General features: G+C 38.5%; 1 protein-coding gene across 4 annotated transcripts in view; it reads right to left on the minus strand.

Annotated features, from left to right (window-relative positions):
- Positions 1-5,835: 5,835 nt before the first annotated feature.
- Positions 5,836-18,859, minus strand: part of ILDR1 (immunoglobulin like domain containing receptor 1) — a 78,513-nt gene continuing 65,489 nt past the window's right edge. The window contains exons 6-9 of one of the 4 annotated variants that reach the window (XM_051985386.1): positions 16,179-16,310; positions 15,103-15,926; positions 8,053-8,130; positions 5,836-6,479 (exon numbers count right to left, since the gene is read on the minus strand). In XM_051985386.1, the coding sequence (XP_051841346.1) occupies positions 6,438-6,479; positions 8,053-8,130; positions 15,103-15,926; positions 16,179-16,310 (1,076 nt within the window). In that variant the 3' untranslated portion in view covers positions 5,836-6,437. The remainder of the gene's footprint in view (positions 6,480-8,052; positions 8,131-15,102; positions 15,927-16,178; positions 16,311-18,859) is intronic. The other 3 variants (XM_051985388.1, XM_051985387.1, XM_051985389.1) reach the window with 3 other exon arrangements.

The raw sequence follows: 18,859 nt of genomic DNA on the forward strand, positions 1-18,859 counted from the left end.
TGTAAAATGGAAGGGTTAAACGGCTTCAGGGTTCAGGTTTCTTCTTGCTCTTGATAGATGACACTATGATTACTATGATCTACATTTCCTTGGCTACAGCAACAAGAGCATACTTCAGGCTAATATCTGGAAATAACAAATTATCATTTAATCTTTGTGGTTTACAAAATGCTGTGTGTGCCAGTCATGACTAGCCCGCGGGCCTCCTTCAATGCTCTCATTTATAAGTGTGAAAACTGAGGTCTCAAAAGTAACTGACTTGTTTCATACCCATCAACTATACACATTTAACAACAGAACTAGTAGTAATTAATAGTTGGGCCTCCTGGCTGCTATTCTGTGGTGCTTTCTGTTGAGTCATCATTAATTAAGCAAATTAGTTAGTTGATTTTATATTGTAGTCTACTAATGAAAAAGGACTTCAGTTGTGTCTGACTCTACGTGACTCTACTAGGGGTTTTCTTGACAAGGTACTGGAGTGGTTGGTCATTTCCTTCTTCAACTTGTTTTACAGATGAGGAAACTGAGGCAAACAGTTAAATGACTTGTCTAGGGTCATACAGCTAGTATCTGAGGCCAGATTTGAACTCAAGAGAATGAGTCTTCCTCATTCTAAGCCTGGCATTCTATCCACTTTAACATCTAGCTGGCTGCCTAGGTAATTACTTAGTGAAGAGATTGTAGTCTTCATGTTGAACATAGGATTTTAGCTAGGACTTGAAGGAGACCAGGAGGCAGAGATGAGGAGTGAGAGAATTCCAGGAAGATGGACAAATGGGGAAAATGTCCACAGTTGAGAAATGGGAGTGTCTTATTCAAGGAGCAGAAAGAAATCCAGGATCATTGAAGAGTATGTGGGAGGTGTGGGGTGCAGAGGGGTAAAAAAGACTGGAAAGGCTGCAGTTGGGGACAGTGGTGCTACACTATGAAGGACTTAGAATGCCAAACAGAGGTTTTTATCTTTGATTATAGAAGTGATAGGGAGTCACTCATAGGGAGGTTGTTGAGTAGGGGGAGTGACATGGTTGGACCTGGGTTCTCGAAAAATCAATTTAAAGGCTAAATGGAGGATGAATTGGAGGGGAAATTTGTGGCAGGCTGACAAACCTGAAGGCTATTGCTATCAGACATGAAGAGATGAAGGTCTGCTCCAGGGGTTGGCAAACGGGAAGAGAGCAAATTTGAGATGTTACTAAGGTGACATTGATGGGTCTTGGTGGGATGTGGTGGTATAGAGGTGGTGAGAAATAGTGAGTTGTTGAGGATGATAAACCTAGATCTCAAGGCATGAAGGATGACAGTACCCTGGACTAAAGAAGTTTGGAAGAGTGAAAAATTTGAGGATAAAGATGAGTCCAGTCTTGGACATGTTGAATTTAAAATGTCTACAGGACACCCAGTTACACAACAACAGCAAGGTTGTGCAATGATCAACTATGAAAGATTCGGTTCGTCTCAGCAGTTCAGTAATCCAAGACCATCCTCCAAAACTTTGGATAGAACATGCCATCTGCATCCAAAAGAGAATTATGGAGATTGAATGTAAATCAACACAAGTTATGTTCACTTTTTTCTCTTGTGTTTTTTTCCCTTTTGTTCTTTTCCAAAATGATTCATAAAAACATGTATTTTAAAAGTTAACATACATATATAATCAGAAAAATAACAATAAAAAAAGTTGAAGTAATTTTCTTCGAGTGACACAACAAATTATATCTGTGGTCACATCAACCTCTAAGGTTCCTTTTAGTTCCCAACTGGTGATAAAACAAAAGATCAAAACTATCATGAGGTTGGGTTTTGACTAGCATCAATATGAAGAAATGGTTATGTGGAGCTGGTGCATGGGGACAAATATCCTGCTAAATTAGTTTATCCTAATCAACTAGATTTCATCCTTGAAGATCACAAGATTTAATGCTAACAGAGGCCTCAGAGATCTTTTAATCTTTTTATAGATGGGGAACTAAAGTGTCTGTCACACAGCCCATTAGTGGCAAATCAGGGAATAAAACTGGACTTTTTCATCACATCATGCTTCCCCTCACACTGCTTAAAATTAACTCTTAGGCCCTATTGTCAAAGGCAGCTAAGTACTTTAAGCTTCTCAGCATTTCTCCCTGAGTCTTCCCACAGTTATATCACTGCCAATAAGATTTGGTTGGGATGCATTTGGCGAAGTCTACTTGTTCTGACTTATTTTATCTATTAGTGATGTATTTTGTTCCTCATGAGGCATAAGTGATGTTATTAGTGATGTTTTTAGTTCTTCATGAGGCATAAGTACCCAATGAATGAATGAAAGGAAAAGCATTTATTAAACCCTTACTATGTGTCAGGGATTGTGCTAAGTACTGTAGCTAAATTAGAACAAAACCAAACCAAACCTTATTGTCATAGGGAATATCACAGAGAATGTAGGGAGTTGGAGGAATTGCATGCTGTGAGGTAGGCAAATGGTGAGATAGTTTTAATAGTTGGCTAGATTAATTATTAAACTAAAGCATGGGCTGATATTTAGGGCTGAATAGGTTATTTTGCATATACTCAGTCATAATTCATTTGGGTTAGGTCCTAAGGAGAGAACTTCAGAGACAAGTGGGTCAGTTTCTCCAGAGATTGAGAATATGGGTGCAGAAAGACCTGGATATGGAGAGCTAGTTCTGAGATCTGATGTGGAGGGTGCTGGTACAAGGATGGAAGAGTCAGAAGTGACAGACGGATGGGAGATGATCTGGGTTGGAAGTACAAATGGAGTAATATATGAGGGTCCAAATTGGGTGATTCAATGAGGATGAGAATAGTTTGCTAGAAATGCTAAGTAATCAGTATGTTATACTAATTTATATGCTAAATTTTTATATTGGTGTCAACTTTAAACAGAAATATATGTAAATGACATAAAATTGTGACCTCTCAAAATACCTTATGGCTTAAAAAGAATTTAGTAAAAGGATAGACAAATGATAACACTTGAAGCTCATTGGGTAGGGTTTGGGAGTTCTAATCTTGGAGTTGCAGATTTGAATCCCACCATAGTTATTCGTCCTTCATTCTCAAAGAGCATCAATGACCTCAGCAAGATGTCTTGAGTTGCTCAAGAACTGGATTTTAACTGAAGCAGAGCCATACAGTCATCAGCCTCACCCTGCTCCAAAATAGTTTAAAAAACAATATGGTATAATGGAAGAGTCCCGGATGTGGGTCCTACTCTTTGGATTGCCATTAACAAAGTGTGATTTCAAACTAAGTATTTCACCAATTTACAGTTTTCTCATGTATAAAATGAGAGGGTTGAAATAAATAATCTCTAAAGACCCTTTCTATGATCTTCAGGATAAAAATCACTTTCTGATAAGGATTACCTGATCTGACAGAACTAAACAGAGCAGCTTATTACAGGGTTATTTTAAAAAAATTTATTCTTTAAACAAAATGAAAAGTGAGAAGCACTCTCACCATATAAAGCAGTCATCAAATGAGAAGGAAGTGATGAAAGAACAGGAAAAAAAAAACTAAATAATTCTTGGTCCATGGAAAAGACCAACAAAATAGCACAGCAGATAGAGTTAGGATGACCCAAATTCAAATCTGGCTTTCATACTTGCTAGTTCATACTTGTCCCTGTTATCCCAGGGACAAATCACTTAATCTCTCTAAATTTTCCCAAGTGTGAATTGGGGATAATCATAGCATCTATCTCCCAAGGGCTGCTGTGGCGATCAAATGAGATTATTTGTAAAGTACTTACTTAACTGTCATTTGTGCTCTGTGCTAGAAGTCTACCATGATATCAGGAAGGTGTTGCCAGCACATGCAAGTGAATTAGATTTACATGATGGAGGGCTGTGCAAGGTCACCTACCTCACTTTCTCTTTCCCCTCCCCTCCAGAGTTATTTGGGTCCAGTGGCAAGAAAGAGATCAAGATAACTAGAGATGGCCAGTGCCCAACACAAAGTTCTAGGTCTTTAATAAAAGCTTGTTTTTTCCCTTCCTTCCTCTGGGTATGCTTATGACATTATCATTTTCTGATATTAGGCCAAAATTTTAGTGGTAATCTGGGATAGTAAATAGATTAGGGAGTCTGCAAAAGAAAGTCCTGCTTCTGATACATATTGACTACATGACCCCAAGCAAGTCACTTTACCTGTGTCTCAGGCACCTCCCCATAACTTTCTCAAGTTACAGATTTTAATTTGCATTGAAAGGGAATTTTTACTGTCTCCCCATAAAGAACAAAACACATTTTCTTCTTGTTTGTCTACGTGCATTTTTTCTGTTTTTTCCTATTACTTTTTAATGAGTTATTTTTAACTCCAAATTAATTAGAAACAGTGTAGTAAAAAAAAATATGGGGATTAAAGTAGATGACTTCTGAAGTCCCTTATAATTCTGATTCCAAGTGATCTGGAAGATCTCTAAATCTGAGATCACATGGTAGTGAGGTGGTTCAGAGAACAGAGCACCAGAACCAATTAGTTCATTTTCTGGTCTTAGTCACTTATCTACATTAATTTCCTCATCAATAAAATGGGGATGATAATAGCACTTATCTCAAGGGCTGTAGTGACCCAAGTGCATAGTAGGTGCTTAATTAATGCTTATTTCCTTCTTCCCTTCCTGTGACAGTTCCAATTTCCTTTAAGCCTAGTGTAGAAGAAAGAATTCTTATTGAATGAGGAATCAAAGGATCTCTTTTCTAGCCCCAGCTTAGATACTTATTAGCTGTTTAACCCTGAATGACATTTCACCTTTATGCATCTTTATTCATAAAATGAGCTAGTTGTAATCTTATGAACTCTGCATTTCCTTTTAGCTCTTTTGTTACATCTTTATCTCAAGCATGCTTGCTAACTATGGGTGTTCTGCACCAATCCCTCTTCCCTTTTCCCTCTATACCTGCTTTCTTGGGACCTCATCAGCTTCCAAAAGCTTAATGATCATCCAGAAATTACCGTATCTAACCATCCAAAACTTAATCCCAAGTTTCACATTGCAAATTTCCCATTGGACATTTCCAATAGTGTTCTGTAGGCCCCTTAAACTCAATACATCTCTAAGTTTAAAATAAAATTCATTATCTATCCCCCTCCCCATTCTTCTTCCAACCTTCATTATTACTGTCAGAAACATCAACCTCTTAATCACCCAAGTTTACAATCGTGGTTATCATCTTTATTCACTTTTTAACTCCCCATATCACTTAACAAATCTTATCATTTCTAATCCCGCCAACATCTCTTGCAGATATTTCTTTCTTTCTCTAACTATCCCCTCTTGCCTGGACTATTTGATCTCCCTGAATCGTCTCTCTTCCCATCCAAATCATCCTCCACACAGCTTCCAAGATATTTTTCCTAAAATATGTTTGACATTTAAAGCTACTTCATAAGCTTGGCCCCTTCCTACACTTTAATCCCCTTCTCTTCAGTTCAGTAATACTAGCCTACTGCCACATATAAGCTACTCCATCTCCCATCATCATACCTTTGCACTGAACAGTATGAACTTGGTCTAGAATGCACTCTCTCCTTCCCTTTGATTCTTGGAACCCCTGGTTTCTTTTAAATTTCAGGGATCACCTGAAGTCTTTACTGTTTCCTCCAACTGCCAGTACATCCCTTCCCCAATGACCTTAAATTCATTTTGCATATATTCTCCACATATTCAAATACTACAGATATGCATATTGTACCCTTGAAAGCAAAGACTTTTTACTTTTGTTCCTCTATCTTCACGTTTAGCATGTACCTGGTACATAGCAAGAATTTAATAAATGCTTGCTGATTAAGACAGTTACACACAGATACAAAGAAGCCAAAACAAAGCCAAACCACCATCACAGCCTTTTATTTTCCCTTAGGCAGCACCTTTAAATTGATGTGACCCTAAAATAGAATGAGCTGAGTTGTGAGGCTATAAATCTAAGGATGAAACAGTCGGAGACTAAGTTTATACTAAATGCTCCCCTTAGAAAACATTCCTTAGAACTGCTTTATACAGAGGCACACACAGGCCATTTCATCTCTCTTGTTCCTCTTGAGTGTTCAACTGCTTCAAGACTCCCGAGTTCTGAGACTGAGCTTTGGTTCTGATACATATAACTGAGTTGAAGACTCATGAAACTGAGTTCTTGTCAGACCTATATCCCCATTCATACTTATCTTTGTATCTGTACTGCCTAGCATTGTGCTTGTAAAGCATAGCAGGTGCTTAATAAATGCTTGTTGATTGGCACCCAGGAGACACCTATTTGCTTATTGAATGAATGAAAAGAGAAGCCAAAGGTCAAATGAAATAGGTTCACGCCATCATGTCACTTCAGCTTGGTTCCTGAGGTCCAATCCAGAAACATGAGTTCAGAATCGCCAGGGCTTCTGAGTCAGAAAATTAATTGTCATCTATCATGACAGAACAGCCAAGGAGATCCCAGGTATTAAATGATGACACTCCTTCCACTATGGGAGCTTTCTCTCTCCTAAAAAGAGAGAGGGATACAAAAAAGAATTAATCACAAACAGTGAGGGCAATATTCAATTTAATCCCAATGAATTAACATTGTATTAAGTAGCTGACAAGAGAGGAAATATGCGTGCACACGCGCGCACACACACACACACACACACACTCTCTCTCTCTCTCTCCCCCTTTCACTGCTCACTTACTCTCACTCTAACTGCCAACTTCCCTCACCCTCCTTTGTACTAAACATCTAACATTATGATTTACATAGATGGTCATTGTTTCTCATATAAATTATAATTATTCCTTGAGCTAGACAATAACCAGCCCTTTCAGATATCATAATAGAACATATAGCAAATGATTACTAGGAACTAGAATTTATATGTATTTTACAAAAACAGAAAACAAAAAACTGGAGAGTCAATGCATGGTTCAGAATTAGGGTGTATGAATGCTTTAGATCAGTGGTATCTAAAAATCTGGACAGCACACTAAAAAGCAAAAACATCACCTTGCTGACAAAGTTTCATATAGTCAAAACTATGGTTTTTCTAGTAGGAACTTATGGCTGGGAGAGTTGGACTATAAGGAAAGCTGAATGTCACAGAATCAACCGTTTAGAATTATGGTACTGGAGAAGACCTTTTAGAGTCCCTTGAACAGCAAGGAGATCAAATCAGTTAATGCTTAAGGAAACTAATGCTGACTATTTATTGTGAGATCAAATGCTGAAGTTTAAATACTGGTTACTTAATTAACAAAAGAACTCAATGGAAAAGACTCTGATGTTGGAACAGATAGAAGGCATAAGGAAAAAGTCATGGCAAAAGATGAGATGGATGGGTAGCATCAAGGAAGCAGTAACTTAAGCAAACTTAAGACTTCAAGAAATACTGAAGGAGAGAAGGGCCTGGCATGCTATGGTCCACTGAGTCACAAAGAGTTGGACACAATTGAACAATAAATAAATCTGACTCAAATAAAAACAATCCCTCTTTGAGAGTTATGCCAGCAGTGAGTTTGGCACTTGGAGTCTAGATTCCTGGAAGGACATATTTGCATCACAGAATTAGAAATAAATTGGACCTCTTTAGAAGTCCAATCCCTTAATTTTATAGATGACAAAATTAAGCCAAAACAGGCTAAGTAAAGTGCCCAGAACCATAGAGAATTTGGGCCCACTTGATCAATTATAAATACAGTTCTTTTCTCCCCATTGTGATATGTTGCCTCATTTACATTAACTAGAAATCACTATAGCCATGTGGGAGATAGAGTGGAAGAAAGAGAGAAAGAGAAAGAGGAAAGAGGAAATCTTTTTCATTTGAGCACTGTCTCTTAATTTCACACAGATGGAAAATAGCTCTCATACATCACAAACTTCTCTCACCTTTCTCTTCCCCCACCCCCATTAGATTTTTATTAGCATACTCAAATTATAAATTAGCAGTGAGGAGGGTGGGAGAGAAGTAGGGATGAAAGAAATGCTCACTCATCTTCTCTGTCCACATATATGCCATTCAGATTTTGCTCAAGTCTTCCCAACCTCAAATGCCTTTCTTCCTTTCTGCCTATCCAAATAATACCTTTCTTGAAGGCCAGGGGACCATATTTGTTGGTGATAAACCCTTTTGGCAGTCTGGTGAGGACTTCTTTTTGGAATACTGTTTTTAAATGGATAAAACAAAATATGATTATGAAGGAAGCCAATCATGTTGCATATCTTTGTATAAATCATATATTCTATCATAGGCACAATATATAACAATGTATGTACACGTGTATATAAACACACACATATAAAAAGTTCATTTTCATGTGAGTGGATTTGGAAATGCACATACACAAAGTTCAAGGACCTTAAGTAAAGAATTCCTTTTTAAACCCCATCAAAGAAGAGGCTCTAAGAAACTCCTCCAATCCTAAACAATCTTAAATAATTCTTTACTTTAGGACTTAACATGAAATTAGCCAATGTGATTTTGTTTGTGGTTCACTGTTCTAAATGAGGTTACTCTTTTCTCCCCAAGTTCTTAAGGACAATTTTATATTTCTCCATTCCACAACAAGGCAAGGGCTTGAACAAGGGCTCAGCAAATATTTTCTAATGATTTGCTTGGCTTGAACGAGTTTCATTCATAGATATGCTACTTCTGTATTAAAGCAAGAATGACTACCTGGGAAAAACTGTAATAATAGAGACAATATAATTTAGTGCATGGGACTCTGACTTTGAAGACAGGAAGCACTGAGGTCAAATTCTGTCCCATACTTGCTAGTTATGTGATCTGTCGCTTTTCTGGATTTCAGTTTCCTTATCTCTAAAATGAAAGAATTGGATTCAATACCCATTAAACTCTTACTAGACAATTTCTGCTCTCAGACTACTATCTTATAAATTCTTTCATTGCTTCTCCTCTCAATAATGCATTCTTAAACAGCTGGACACATCTGAGTCTTGATTTTTTTTCCTTTTTTGTTCAACACACAGTCCTTAGTTGAGGCATCATATCTTGTACCATAAAGAAAAAAAGGAACCAGGAGAACATTCTACACAGCAACAATTATGTGACAATTAACCATGATAGACTTGACTCTTTTCATCAATGAGAGGATTCAGGCCAGTTCCAATACACTTATGATGGAGAAAATCATCTGCATGCAGAGAGTATTGTGGGGACTGAATGTGCATTGCAGCATAGTATTTTCACCTTTTTTGTTATTGCTTGCTTGGTAATTTTTTTTTTCCCTTTCTTATTTGTTCCCCTTTTTGATCTGTTTTTTTCTTGTGCAGCATGATACATGTGGAAATAGGTTTAAACAGAGATTATTTGCTATCTAGGGAAGGGGGGTTGAGAGAAGGGAGAGAGAAAAATTTGAAACACAAGGTTGAACGTTGAAAACTATCTTTGCATGTATTAAAAAAATTTAAAAGCATTTTAAAAAAAATTTAAAAAAAGGAAAAAGGGGAAGTTAACAGAAGGCCACAGAATTTTATTAGGGCCATACAAGTTCTAACTTGCCCAAGAAGTCAACGTCCTTAGAAAACAGATTGATATCTGTCTCAAATCTAAGAAACTCAGTGATTGGACCAAAAAGTCTAGTAAAGAGATAGAAATCTTGAGGTTAGTTGAGAGAGTGAAATCACCCTTGTCTTCTACCACTAAGAGTTACGGATGATTTAGTTTTCAAAACTGCCTAAATACGATAGCTAAGAGCAAGATAAGACTGCCAAGAGAGCAAATTCTCCTGGTGACTCCCAGGCAAGAGGTGGCTAAGACAAGCTGGACCTTTCGACATTAGAACTGTAAGTTACTACTGGATTTATTTCTAAGAGAATATCAAAGATGTAGATATAAAAATTATTTAAATATACTTGGTTTTTATTTGTGTTTTATTAATTTGCCATTGCTTTGAATTATTATTTTGAAAATGGTTATTCATAAGTCATTCTGTAACGATTTTAATATGAATTTGTTAAAGTTACAGGCCGAGACTAGAAAAATTCTAGAGATAAATTTAAGATATACTTCCTTGAATTTCTTACCAATGCCAGGCTATGAATATGAAAGGACAGTGGGGGGGGAGGGGAAAGTTGTTTTCTAGTCTTTTGGGTAATTATTCTGGTGGTATTTTATCTTATTTAAAATAGTAGGTGGTTTACAGTAGGCAACACTTACTTACTTTCAATATTAAAATGGTTGTGACCAGGCAAGTTTCTGTGAAAAATACCTAGAGATTTTGATAGTGTGACATGTTAACCTATAAAGCTAATGCTTATAATGGGGCAATTGGGTGATAGAGTGCTAGACCTGGAGTCAGAAAGATACCTCTTCCTGCGTTCAAATTGAGTCCCAGACTAGCTAGATAAGTCATTTCACTCTTTCCCTCAGTTTCCTTAACTGTAACATGAGCTGGAGAAGGAAATGGCAAACCATATCAGTATCTCTGCCAAAAAAACTTCAAAGGAGTTCCTGAAAATTTGGACATCTGAACAAAAATGCTAATGCAATCTTTCAGTGTTGGTTCTGGACTTTATACTAAGAAACCAGTTTACTATTTTCAGTCTTAGAGAGCTACCTTGTCACTGAGAAGGTAAATGAGAAGGTAAGACTTGTCCAGAGTCACATAGGTAATATATCTTGGAGACTGGTCTCCAATCTTGGTCTTTTTAATTCAAAGCCAGCTCACTTTGTCATATTGCTTCAAAGTGCAATCTTAGATCATATCAATAGCAGTGTGTCCTGAAGAAATCAAGTAATCAGCCCTTTTTCTTCTGCTTTGATCAAAATACATCTGGAGTAGGGCTTCTTAAACTTTCTACCCGTGGTCCCTTTTTGCCTGAAAAAGTTTTATATGACCCTAAGTGTATGAAAAAGATATACAAATCAAACAGAAGAGAAATCATAATTTTGTGACACCCCCTCCCCCATTCAGTTATGAGATTATATGAAGTTGTGAACCAATTTAAGAAAATAGAATCTACCAGAGAAAGCGAGGGAGACTGAATGTGGATCAAAGCATCCTATTTTCACCTTTTTTCCTTCTCATGGTTTTTCCCTTTTATTCTTTCCTTTTCCAACATGACTAATATGGAAATGTTAAAAAATGATTGGACATGTAACCTGTATCAAAATTGGGGAGGGGTTAGAGAGGTAAGAGAGGAAGAGGAGGAAAAAAACTTGGAACTTAAAAAGTCTTGCAAAAATGAATGTTGAAAATAATCTTAATATGTAATTAGAAAAATTAAATACTATTAAAATAAAAAAAAAAAAGGAGCTGGGATCTAGAGTACTATATGCAGTTCTGGTTTTTACATCTTAGAAAAGGTGGAAGACTATATCTAAGGGGTCTGGTGAGGATGACAAGTGGTCTAAACACTGTGCCATATTTGGACTGATTGAGGGAATGCATACTATTTAGTGGGAATTGAGAATGTTCCCTCAGCCTGGTATGAGGCAGGGAGTAAAAGGAATGACATGATGGCTATACTCAAGCAGTCAAAGGATCACTGATTTAGAGCCCGAAGTAACCTCAGAGTCCAACCCCTTTATTTTATGGATAAGGAAAATGTGTTTGAGAGAGAAATGTCTTGCTTAAGATCATACAGTTTGTCGTGTGTAAGGAGTATTAGACTCATTTTTCTTGGATCCCAAAGATAGAACTAAGAACAGTTGGTAGAAGTTTCAGAGATGTAGATTTTGATTTGATATAAAAGAGGACTGATCTACCTTGGGAAGATATGAGATCTTTCAATGATGTTGTGTTGTAATGTAATGTAAATAATGCTTTAAGAAGAGAGAACCATTTAGATCTAACTGGTACTAAAAGGTCTAGCTTTGAAACGGATTTTTTCTCCCATCATGGGGAAAATTTAAGTTACAAGTTATTAAAGGTCACCACCTAGTGGCAAATTATGAAACCAACTTCATAAATCTTAAATTGGGCAGTGAAAGTCATGGCACCAGCTAGTGTGAAAAGTATTTCTCTCATATTTAATAACTAGTTAAAGTCAAGGTAAAGTATTTCTCTCTTATATTTAATAACTAGTTATTGTGTTAAAGTCAAGGTTTTCCCCCTTTTCTACTTTCTCAACCAGAAACCAACCAATGTGGGAAATTTCTCTTAGAGATTTACCCAGGCCAAGATCTAATTAAACAGTAAAAGAAATTTCTAATTTTGGGCTAATGGGTATGTTTCTGCTCATTGTGTTTGCTCAGACAGATCCTGGGAAAATGTTGGTTCTCCTTATTATCAAGACAGGTAATATGGATATTATGTCTCTTAGACCAAGATTTCAGTGACCTAAGTCACATACCCCAAGATAGCCCATCTCCCCGCCTTTGATTAACCAATCAAAGGCGAGTAGGCACCCCTTGGAGAAACATATGCTCTTTGAAAGACACATAAATTATGACCCTCACCACCATTAGAGGTCTCTATTCCTAAGACAGCCAAATGACGATCCTTTTACTAACAATCATTTTTTTAACTAACAAGTTACTAATTTACTAACAATTATTAATAAATGATTGCTGTCTTTCAAATCTTTTTAACTATCACATTAGGGTAAAATGACGTTATTGTATCATATTAACTGGTAACAACGAGATGATTCAAGCCAGTTCTGATGGCCTTGTGATGGAGAGAGCTATCTGTACACAGAGAGAGGACTATGAGGACTGAGTGTGAATCACAACATATATTTTCTTTTTTTTTTAGTTGTTGTCTGCTTACATTTTGTTTTCTCTCATTTTTTCCTTTTTGATCTAATTTTTCTTGTGTAGCATAATTGTAGAAATATGTATAGAAGAATTGCCCATGTTTAACATATATTGGATTGCTTGCTGTGTAGGGAAAGAAGTATGGGGAAAGGAGGGAGAAAAAAAAATTGGGACACAAGGTTTTGCAAGGGTGAATGTTGAAGACTATCTATGCATGTGTTTTGAAAATAAAAAGTTTCATAAAAAACAAAAACAAAAACAATGAGGGCCGTAGTAGATGGAACTAGACTTGGATTCTGATTAAATTCTTTCATTAATTTCACTTGGCCTCATTCTTTCCATCTACAAGATGAGAGAGTTGGGCTAGTGGATCCCAAGATGACTTTTTGGTTCTATCAATCTATGATTCTACAAGAAATCCAGTCCAACAAAAACCCGGTTAGGCCCAACCATGTCCTCTTTGTCTGCCATATTGAAGCAGCTAAGTGTTGTGGTGGACACGAGGCTGGGTTCCCAATTTAGGAAGACCTGAGTTCAAATCCAGTTTCAAACACTTAGTAGCTTTGTCATCCTGGGCAAGTCACCTAATGTGTTTTAGGTGCATTGCCTGAAAAATGGGGATGATGACACCTACATTGCTAAAATGGTCAAAGACAAAAATATTTGTAACGTTCTCAGCATAGTGTATGCACATAGTAAGAGCTTTATTAATATATATTTCCTATGCATGGCACCTTGGCCCTTTCACCCATTCTACTATACCTTCTAAGGAAGCCCATGTTAGAATAGAAATAGCTAAGTAGTCCCCTGGTGGTGGCTGTGGCTTGGCACAAATCGGATGATTGCCAGGTAGAAAGCAGCCTGCAACCTCATGAAGCATTCCTGATCTGAATCCCTAAAGGTCTTCAGTAGTCCTTCCCTGGCCTAGTCACTATAAGACATATATTTGGTTCAGGCCAGTATTACAGTTCTAGGACACTTTGAGACTAGTTCCATTACCCACGATGCTCCTCATCTGGGAATTTTGAGAGGCTTCTGGAATATTCAAACTATCACGTTTCCACTTTCCCTCAGAGAAACCCCTACTGCCACTTTACCCCCTTAGTGTTTCCTGTAACATCTGTCAGTCAAGAAGTGAGTCATCCTCTCTACCCACCACTCCACAAAGAGACAGAAATGAGCCCCTCAATGCCACTTGAGGCCAGACCCAAAGATTTGAGGTCACCTTACATCCTAAGGGTATGGATTGGACTTTCCTTTCAAGATAGAAGTAGGTAGAAACTCCTATAGGGATTATCCAGCAGCCCTCCACAGACCATTCTGAACTCAGCATCATGGGGAAAAGTGGCTCTTGAAGAGGTTCCCTAGGTTCCACAGCAACACACACCACTGGCTTTCTTGTCATTCTTCCCCTAGCAGATATGACCTTTTTCTATTTTCTGAACAATTGGGTAGGGAGTAGGGAGCTTATGTTCTACAAATTGTTAATACTACCTTCTAGGGGTAAAGGGATTTCCTCAGCTGAAAAATGAGGAAGTTGTAGGAGAAGACTTCTCAGGTCTCTTCCAGCGCAGGGCCTCTCATGACCTCAGAGTTTGGGAACCATAATTAGTGATGAGCTAGAGATCAGAAAGTAGCTCTGATAATGCTTTGAAATTAGTCACTGTCATTTGAAGTGTTTCATGTATATTATCTCATTTGAGGTAAGTATCACCATAATTCATTTTTCCCTTCTTACATAGACGGCAACTGATATTCATATGGTCATCTTAACACCAAGAATTGTGCTTTTCTACAGCCTGCTGGGGACATTGCCCTTTCTAAAATTAGGCCCTCAAAAATCACCTTCTAAAAGAGTTTCTGTCAGAGGCATTTATTAAAAATTTGTTTCCACTACTGTAAACTCTTTGAGGATGGGTATTACAATTCCACTTTTGTTTTTGTAGCTCTACTGCTCAGCAGCAGGAAGAGATGAGATCCACCTCTTCTATTGGTTAGCTAGGTGAGCCATAACCTCTAACTTCAATCTTCTCACCTGCAAAATGGAAATTATATCCCCTATCCCATTGGATTAATTTTGAGGAAAATGCTTGTGTCTTTAAAACAACATAAATGTGAATCAGTATTAGCCACTCTTTCCAGAAATCAGATCCTCTTCCTAATTTGATCTGCCACATTTTCTGTGGATAGAGGGTTTGTAAAGATGCTGTACATATCCAGGAAAAAGAAAGTGCTTAATAAATGCTTACTCTCTAGCTGCCTGGACCTTTGTAAACCTTGTCTATGGTTGGTCACCCCTTGCCTAGGAAAAGTCACTGTTTTCATGAACGCTAAAGACATCTAGACTCCACCAGACCAATGGGTCTTCTTTTTCCAAGCCCTACCCTCACACAGAGTAACCCCCAGGCTCACCGAGCGCCTTTCCACATTCCCTTTTTTCCTGACATTCTTGCCTGGAATGACTTCTAGAGAGTGATAGCTTGGTGGCTTCTCTTCAGTCCAGCTTGAAGGTGGAGGAGGACGGTGGGATTTCCGGCCTTGACGATACTGCCGCTCCTTCTCTTCTTCTGAACTCCAAGAGCTATGGCAAGATGGCGGGGAATGGCTGCGGTGCCGGTGGCTACCGTGTCTGAGGGCACTTTCCCTCTGAGCTGGCCGAGAATGCCTTCCTGGAGATCGATTACGTTGGGTTGAGTGGTTGGAGCTCCAGTGTGCCTGCCGGGAATAGGACTCATCATCACTCAGGCTATCAGAGTATGGCCTGGAGGTGGGTGAGACTTCCTCCCTGGAAGTCCAATGCCTTCCACCCTTATATTTCTCTTGACCCCTGTGCTCCAAGGCTTTGGATTTTGGCCATGGTTCCAAGGACCCTCGACGGAAATCAGAGTAATAATTCAGCCTTCTCTCCTCTTTCATGTCATCCAGAGCCCAAGGTCTCCTGGAAAACTGGGAGCCCCACTGTTGCTGAGATGATTCACTGGTTCTCTGGGAGGAGGGAAAGTCTCTGACCAAGGGGGGGAGGTGAATAATCCTGCGTTCCATGATTTCTGAACCCAGGGAGGACAACATGCTGCAGTGACGAGCAACTCTTGCTTTGTGGGTTGGTGGGAGGGCCTGGGCAGGGTTGAATTTCTGTAGCTCCTTCTCTAAGTACTCCAGTACTCCATTGGCAGCAGGGGGGTGAGTTGGTGTTGGGTGCACTGGCATCTGAGGGAAGCTGGCCGGTGGAGAAAAATCTAAACACAAAGAGAAATGACAATATCACTGTATGACAAGTCCCAAGATAAAATGATTTCCCTCACTCATAGGGATACCAGAAAGTTCCCTGGAATACCCTCTTTATTTGATTTTCAAACTAAATGTTTGACTTGTGCTTCTTCTCCCTGAGCCATAATAATCTGTGTTGTTTTGTTTTGTTTCCACAAAGGCCCCATGCAGACCAATTTCTTACCCTCAGCCCACCTACATTTCTTTGGTAGGGGGTTTACCTCGCTGCAGCAGCGGGTTCATTTGGTAAGATGAAACCTGGGAGCTTCTGTCAGCACCCCAGTAGAGAGGTTTTTCCATCATCTGGGGGATTAGTGCCCGAGCCTGCTTCATAAACCGGTGCCGGGCCAGGGCTGCAAGGGGAGAAGGAGAAATGATTACCTTCACCCGGTGTAGTTTCTTGACCCTTTATCAGACAAGAAAGTAGTGTGGTGTAGGAGGCAGGGAGGAAGGACTGGGTTTGGATACAAAACTTTGGGTTTGAGATTCACTTCTTCCACTGTTTACCTAAGTGAGCTAGAATCTCTTTACTTCAATCTTTTCATCTGCAAAATGGAAATTATATCCCCTATCCCATTGGATTAATTTTGAGGGAAATGCTCTATTGACTTTAAGAAATATAAATGTGAATCAGTACTAGCCACCCTTTCCAGAAAACAGATCCTCCTCCAAATCTGATGTGTCACATTTTCAGCAGATAGAGGGTTTTGTAAAGATGCTGTAAACACCAGCTAGTACCAATACTTCCATCATCCCTGACATGGATTTTTCAAAGGGGTTTTCACAGAGAATAAAAATCATTTGCTTTTAAAATATCAACCCTATGCTTTCCTCCAAGGTGACACAAAATGTATTTTATCAAGCATGCAAATAAATTTTGGCAACTAACCAAGATGGCATCCAGTCCCTAGACAGAAATAGAAGGTACAAACACACCAAGTCATTAAGGACACAGGCCAGGAAACCTGGAAGAGCAGAAGAAAGTATATAGTTCTATAATCACATGGTCTCTGCTTCCTCCCAGTATATGAGCACTGAGTGTGGCAGGTAGTTAAGGGAGTACATGGTGCTAACAAGAGATTCAGATAGTAGTTTTCTGCCCTTCTCCCCAGTAATAGTATCTCAAGGGTTGGAAGGGAACTTAGGAGTCATCCCTGAGAAGTGGACTTGCCGTCTCCAATTATAGGGGAATTCATTATCTTGGGAGGCAGTTTTTTCTACTTTAGATAACCCTAATTAGATTTTTTAAAAAATAAAGTCCAAATCTATTTCTGCAGCTTTAATTCACTGTTCCTGACCCATTCACTGTGGTCAAGCAAAATAAGTATAATCATTTTTTCACATGACATCCCTTCAAAGACTTGAAGAATTTTTTTGTCTCTTCCCCTCACAACCCCTACCTCATCTTTTCTTCTCTAGGCTAAAAATTCCCCAGTTTCTTCACCCACTCTGCTCACTAAAGGGGCTTTCTTCGGTGACGGGAACCTGGTAGAAGGAGGAAGGAAGGGAATTACCAATCCCAATCAAGGGTAAAAAAAAGAAAGGTACATGCAGATGCAGAAAGTGCTTGTATGTTTCAAACTGGAATGTAATTGCTCTGGCTTCCTTAAAAGAATATCCATGGAGTCTTCCCCTTGCACTTTGCATCCCTAGCCGTTGTTACCTATACCAAAAAAAAAGCAAGCTACTAGGTGAGGCTGTGCATACACTGTTGGGTTTGTAAGTTGTGAAGACCTCAGACATTTACTAGCTGTGTGAGCCTGGGCAAATCCCTTCACCTATTTGCCTCTGTTTCCTCATCTGTAAAATGAGTTAGAGAAAGAAATCACTACAGTATCTTTGCCAATAAAACTCCAAATGAGGTCATGAAGAGTCAGACATGATTGAAAACAACTGAAAAATGGCTATAACAATAAGAGGAGAGTCTAAAGAACTGGCTGCCTGAAATGGACAATGAGCGAGACTGAACAAAATAAGGTATGAGGTACTGCTTCTATGGGAAACAAATTAAGGTGGAAACAAAAGTGGAAGTGAACACAAGCAAACTCTGAGAAGTACCTGGGTATCTAAGGGAGCATGTTGGCAGAGGCTCCTAATACTTCATCAACATCCCTTTCTTTCTTTTTTTAGTAGTATTTTATTTTTCCAAATACATGTAAAGACAGTTTTCAACATTTACTTTTGCAAAATCTTGTTTTCTAAATTTTTTCCACCCTCCCCATGATAGCAAGCAATCCAATATAGGTTAAATAATCAACATCCTTTTCATATAATATGAAGGATGCTCAATCTTTCATCCCCCTCTCTGCCTATTCAATATTTCCTCTTCACCAGCACTAACATGCACTTCCAGGAAGCCTCCAACCTCTTGTTTCCCTCATTATCCTGATCCAGATATTGACTCTACTACCCTCTCCTTCACTCTCATTACTATTTAACTCCATCTTTCCCTTCTCAGGCTCCTATTACTGCTAAATGACCCTCTGCTAGTTTTGTTGATTATTTCATGTTATACTATGAGCAATCCCCCCCCCCATGTTATTGACCTTTTATTATAGACCCACAAATGGTTTCTCCCTACTTCCCACCATCTTACTTTAACTGGAATCTAACTTTTCTTTGAGATGCTATTTCCTTTATAATCCTTTCATTAGAAGCCCCTTTTTCTTCACTTATAAGCTAGGAAAACATCAATTTACAGTAATTGCAGTTCGTATTTATATAGCATTTCACAGCTTACAAACTCCCTTCTTCATTAAGTCTCATGAAATGTGCTCTAATTATATTTTCATTTTTATAGATCAGAAAACTGAGACTCAGAAAAAATTGTATGACTATGGACAAATCACTTAACTTGTAAGGGGTGAGGACATCACCTAAACCAAGTTGTTCTGATTTTATG

The sequence above is a fragment of the Antechinus flavipes genome, chromosome 3, assembly GCF_016432865.1.
Source record: "Antechinus flavipes isolate AdamAnt ecotype Samford, QLD, Australia chromosome 3, AdamAnt_v2, whole genome shotgun sequence".
Lineage (NCBI taxonomy): Eukaryota > Metazoa > Chordata > Mammalia > Dasyuromorphia > Dasyuridae > Antechinus > Antechinus flavipes.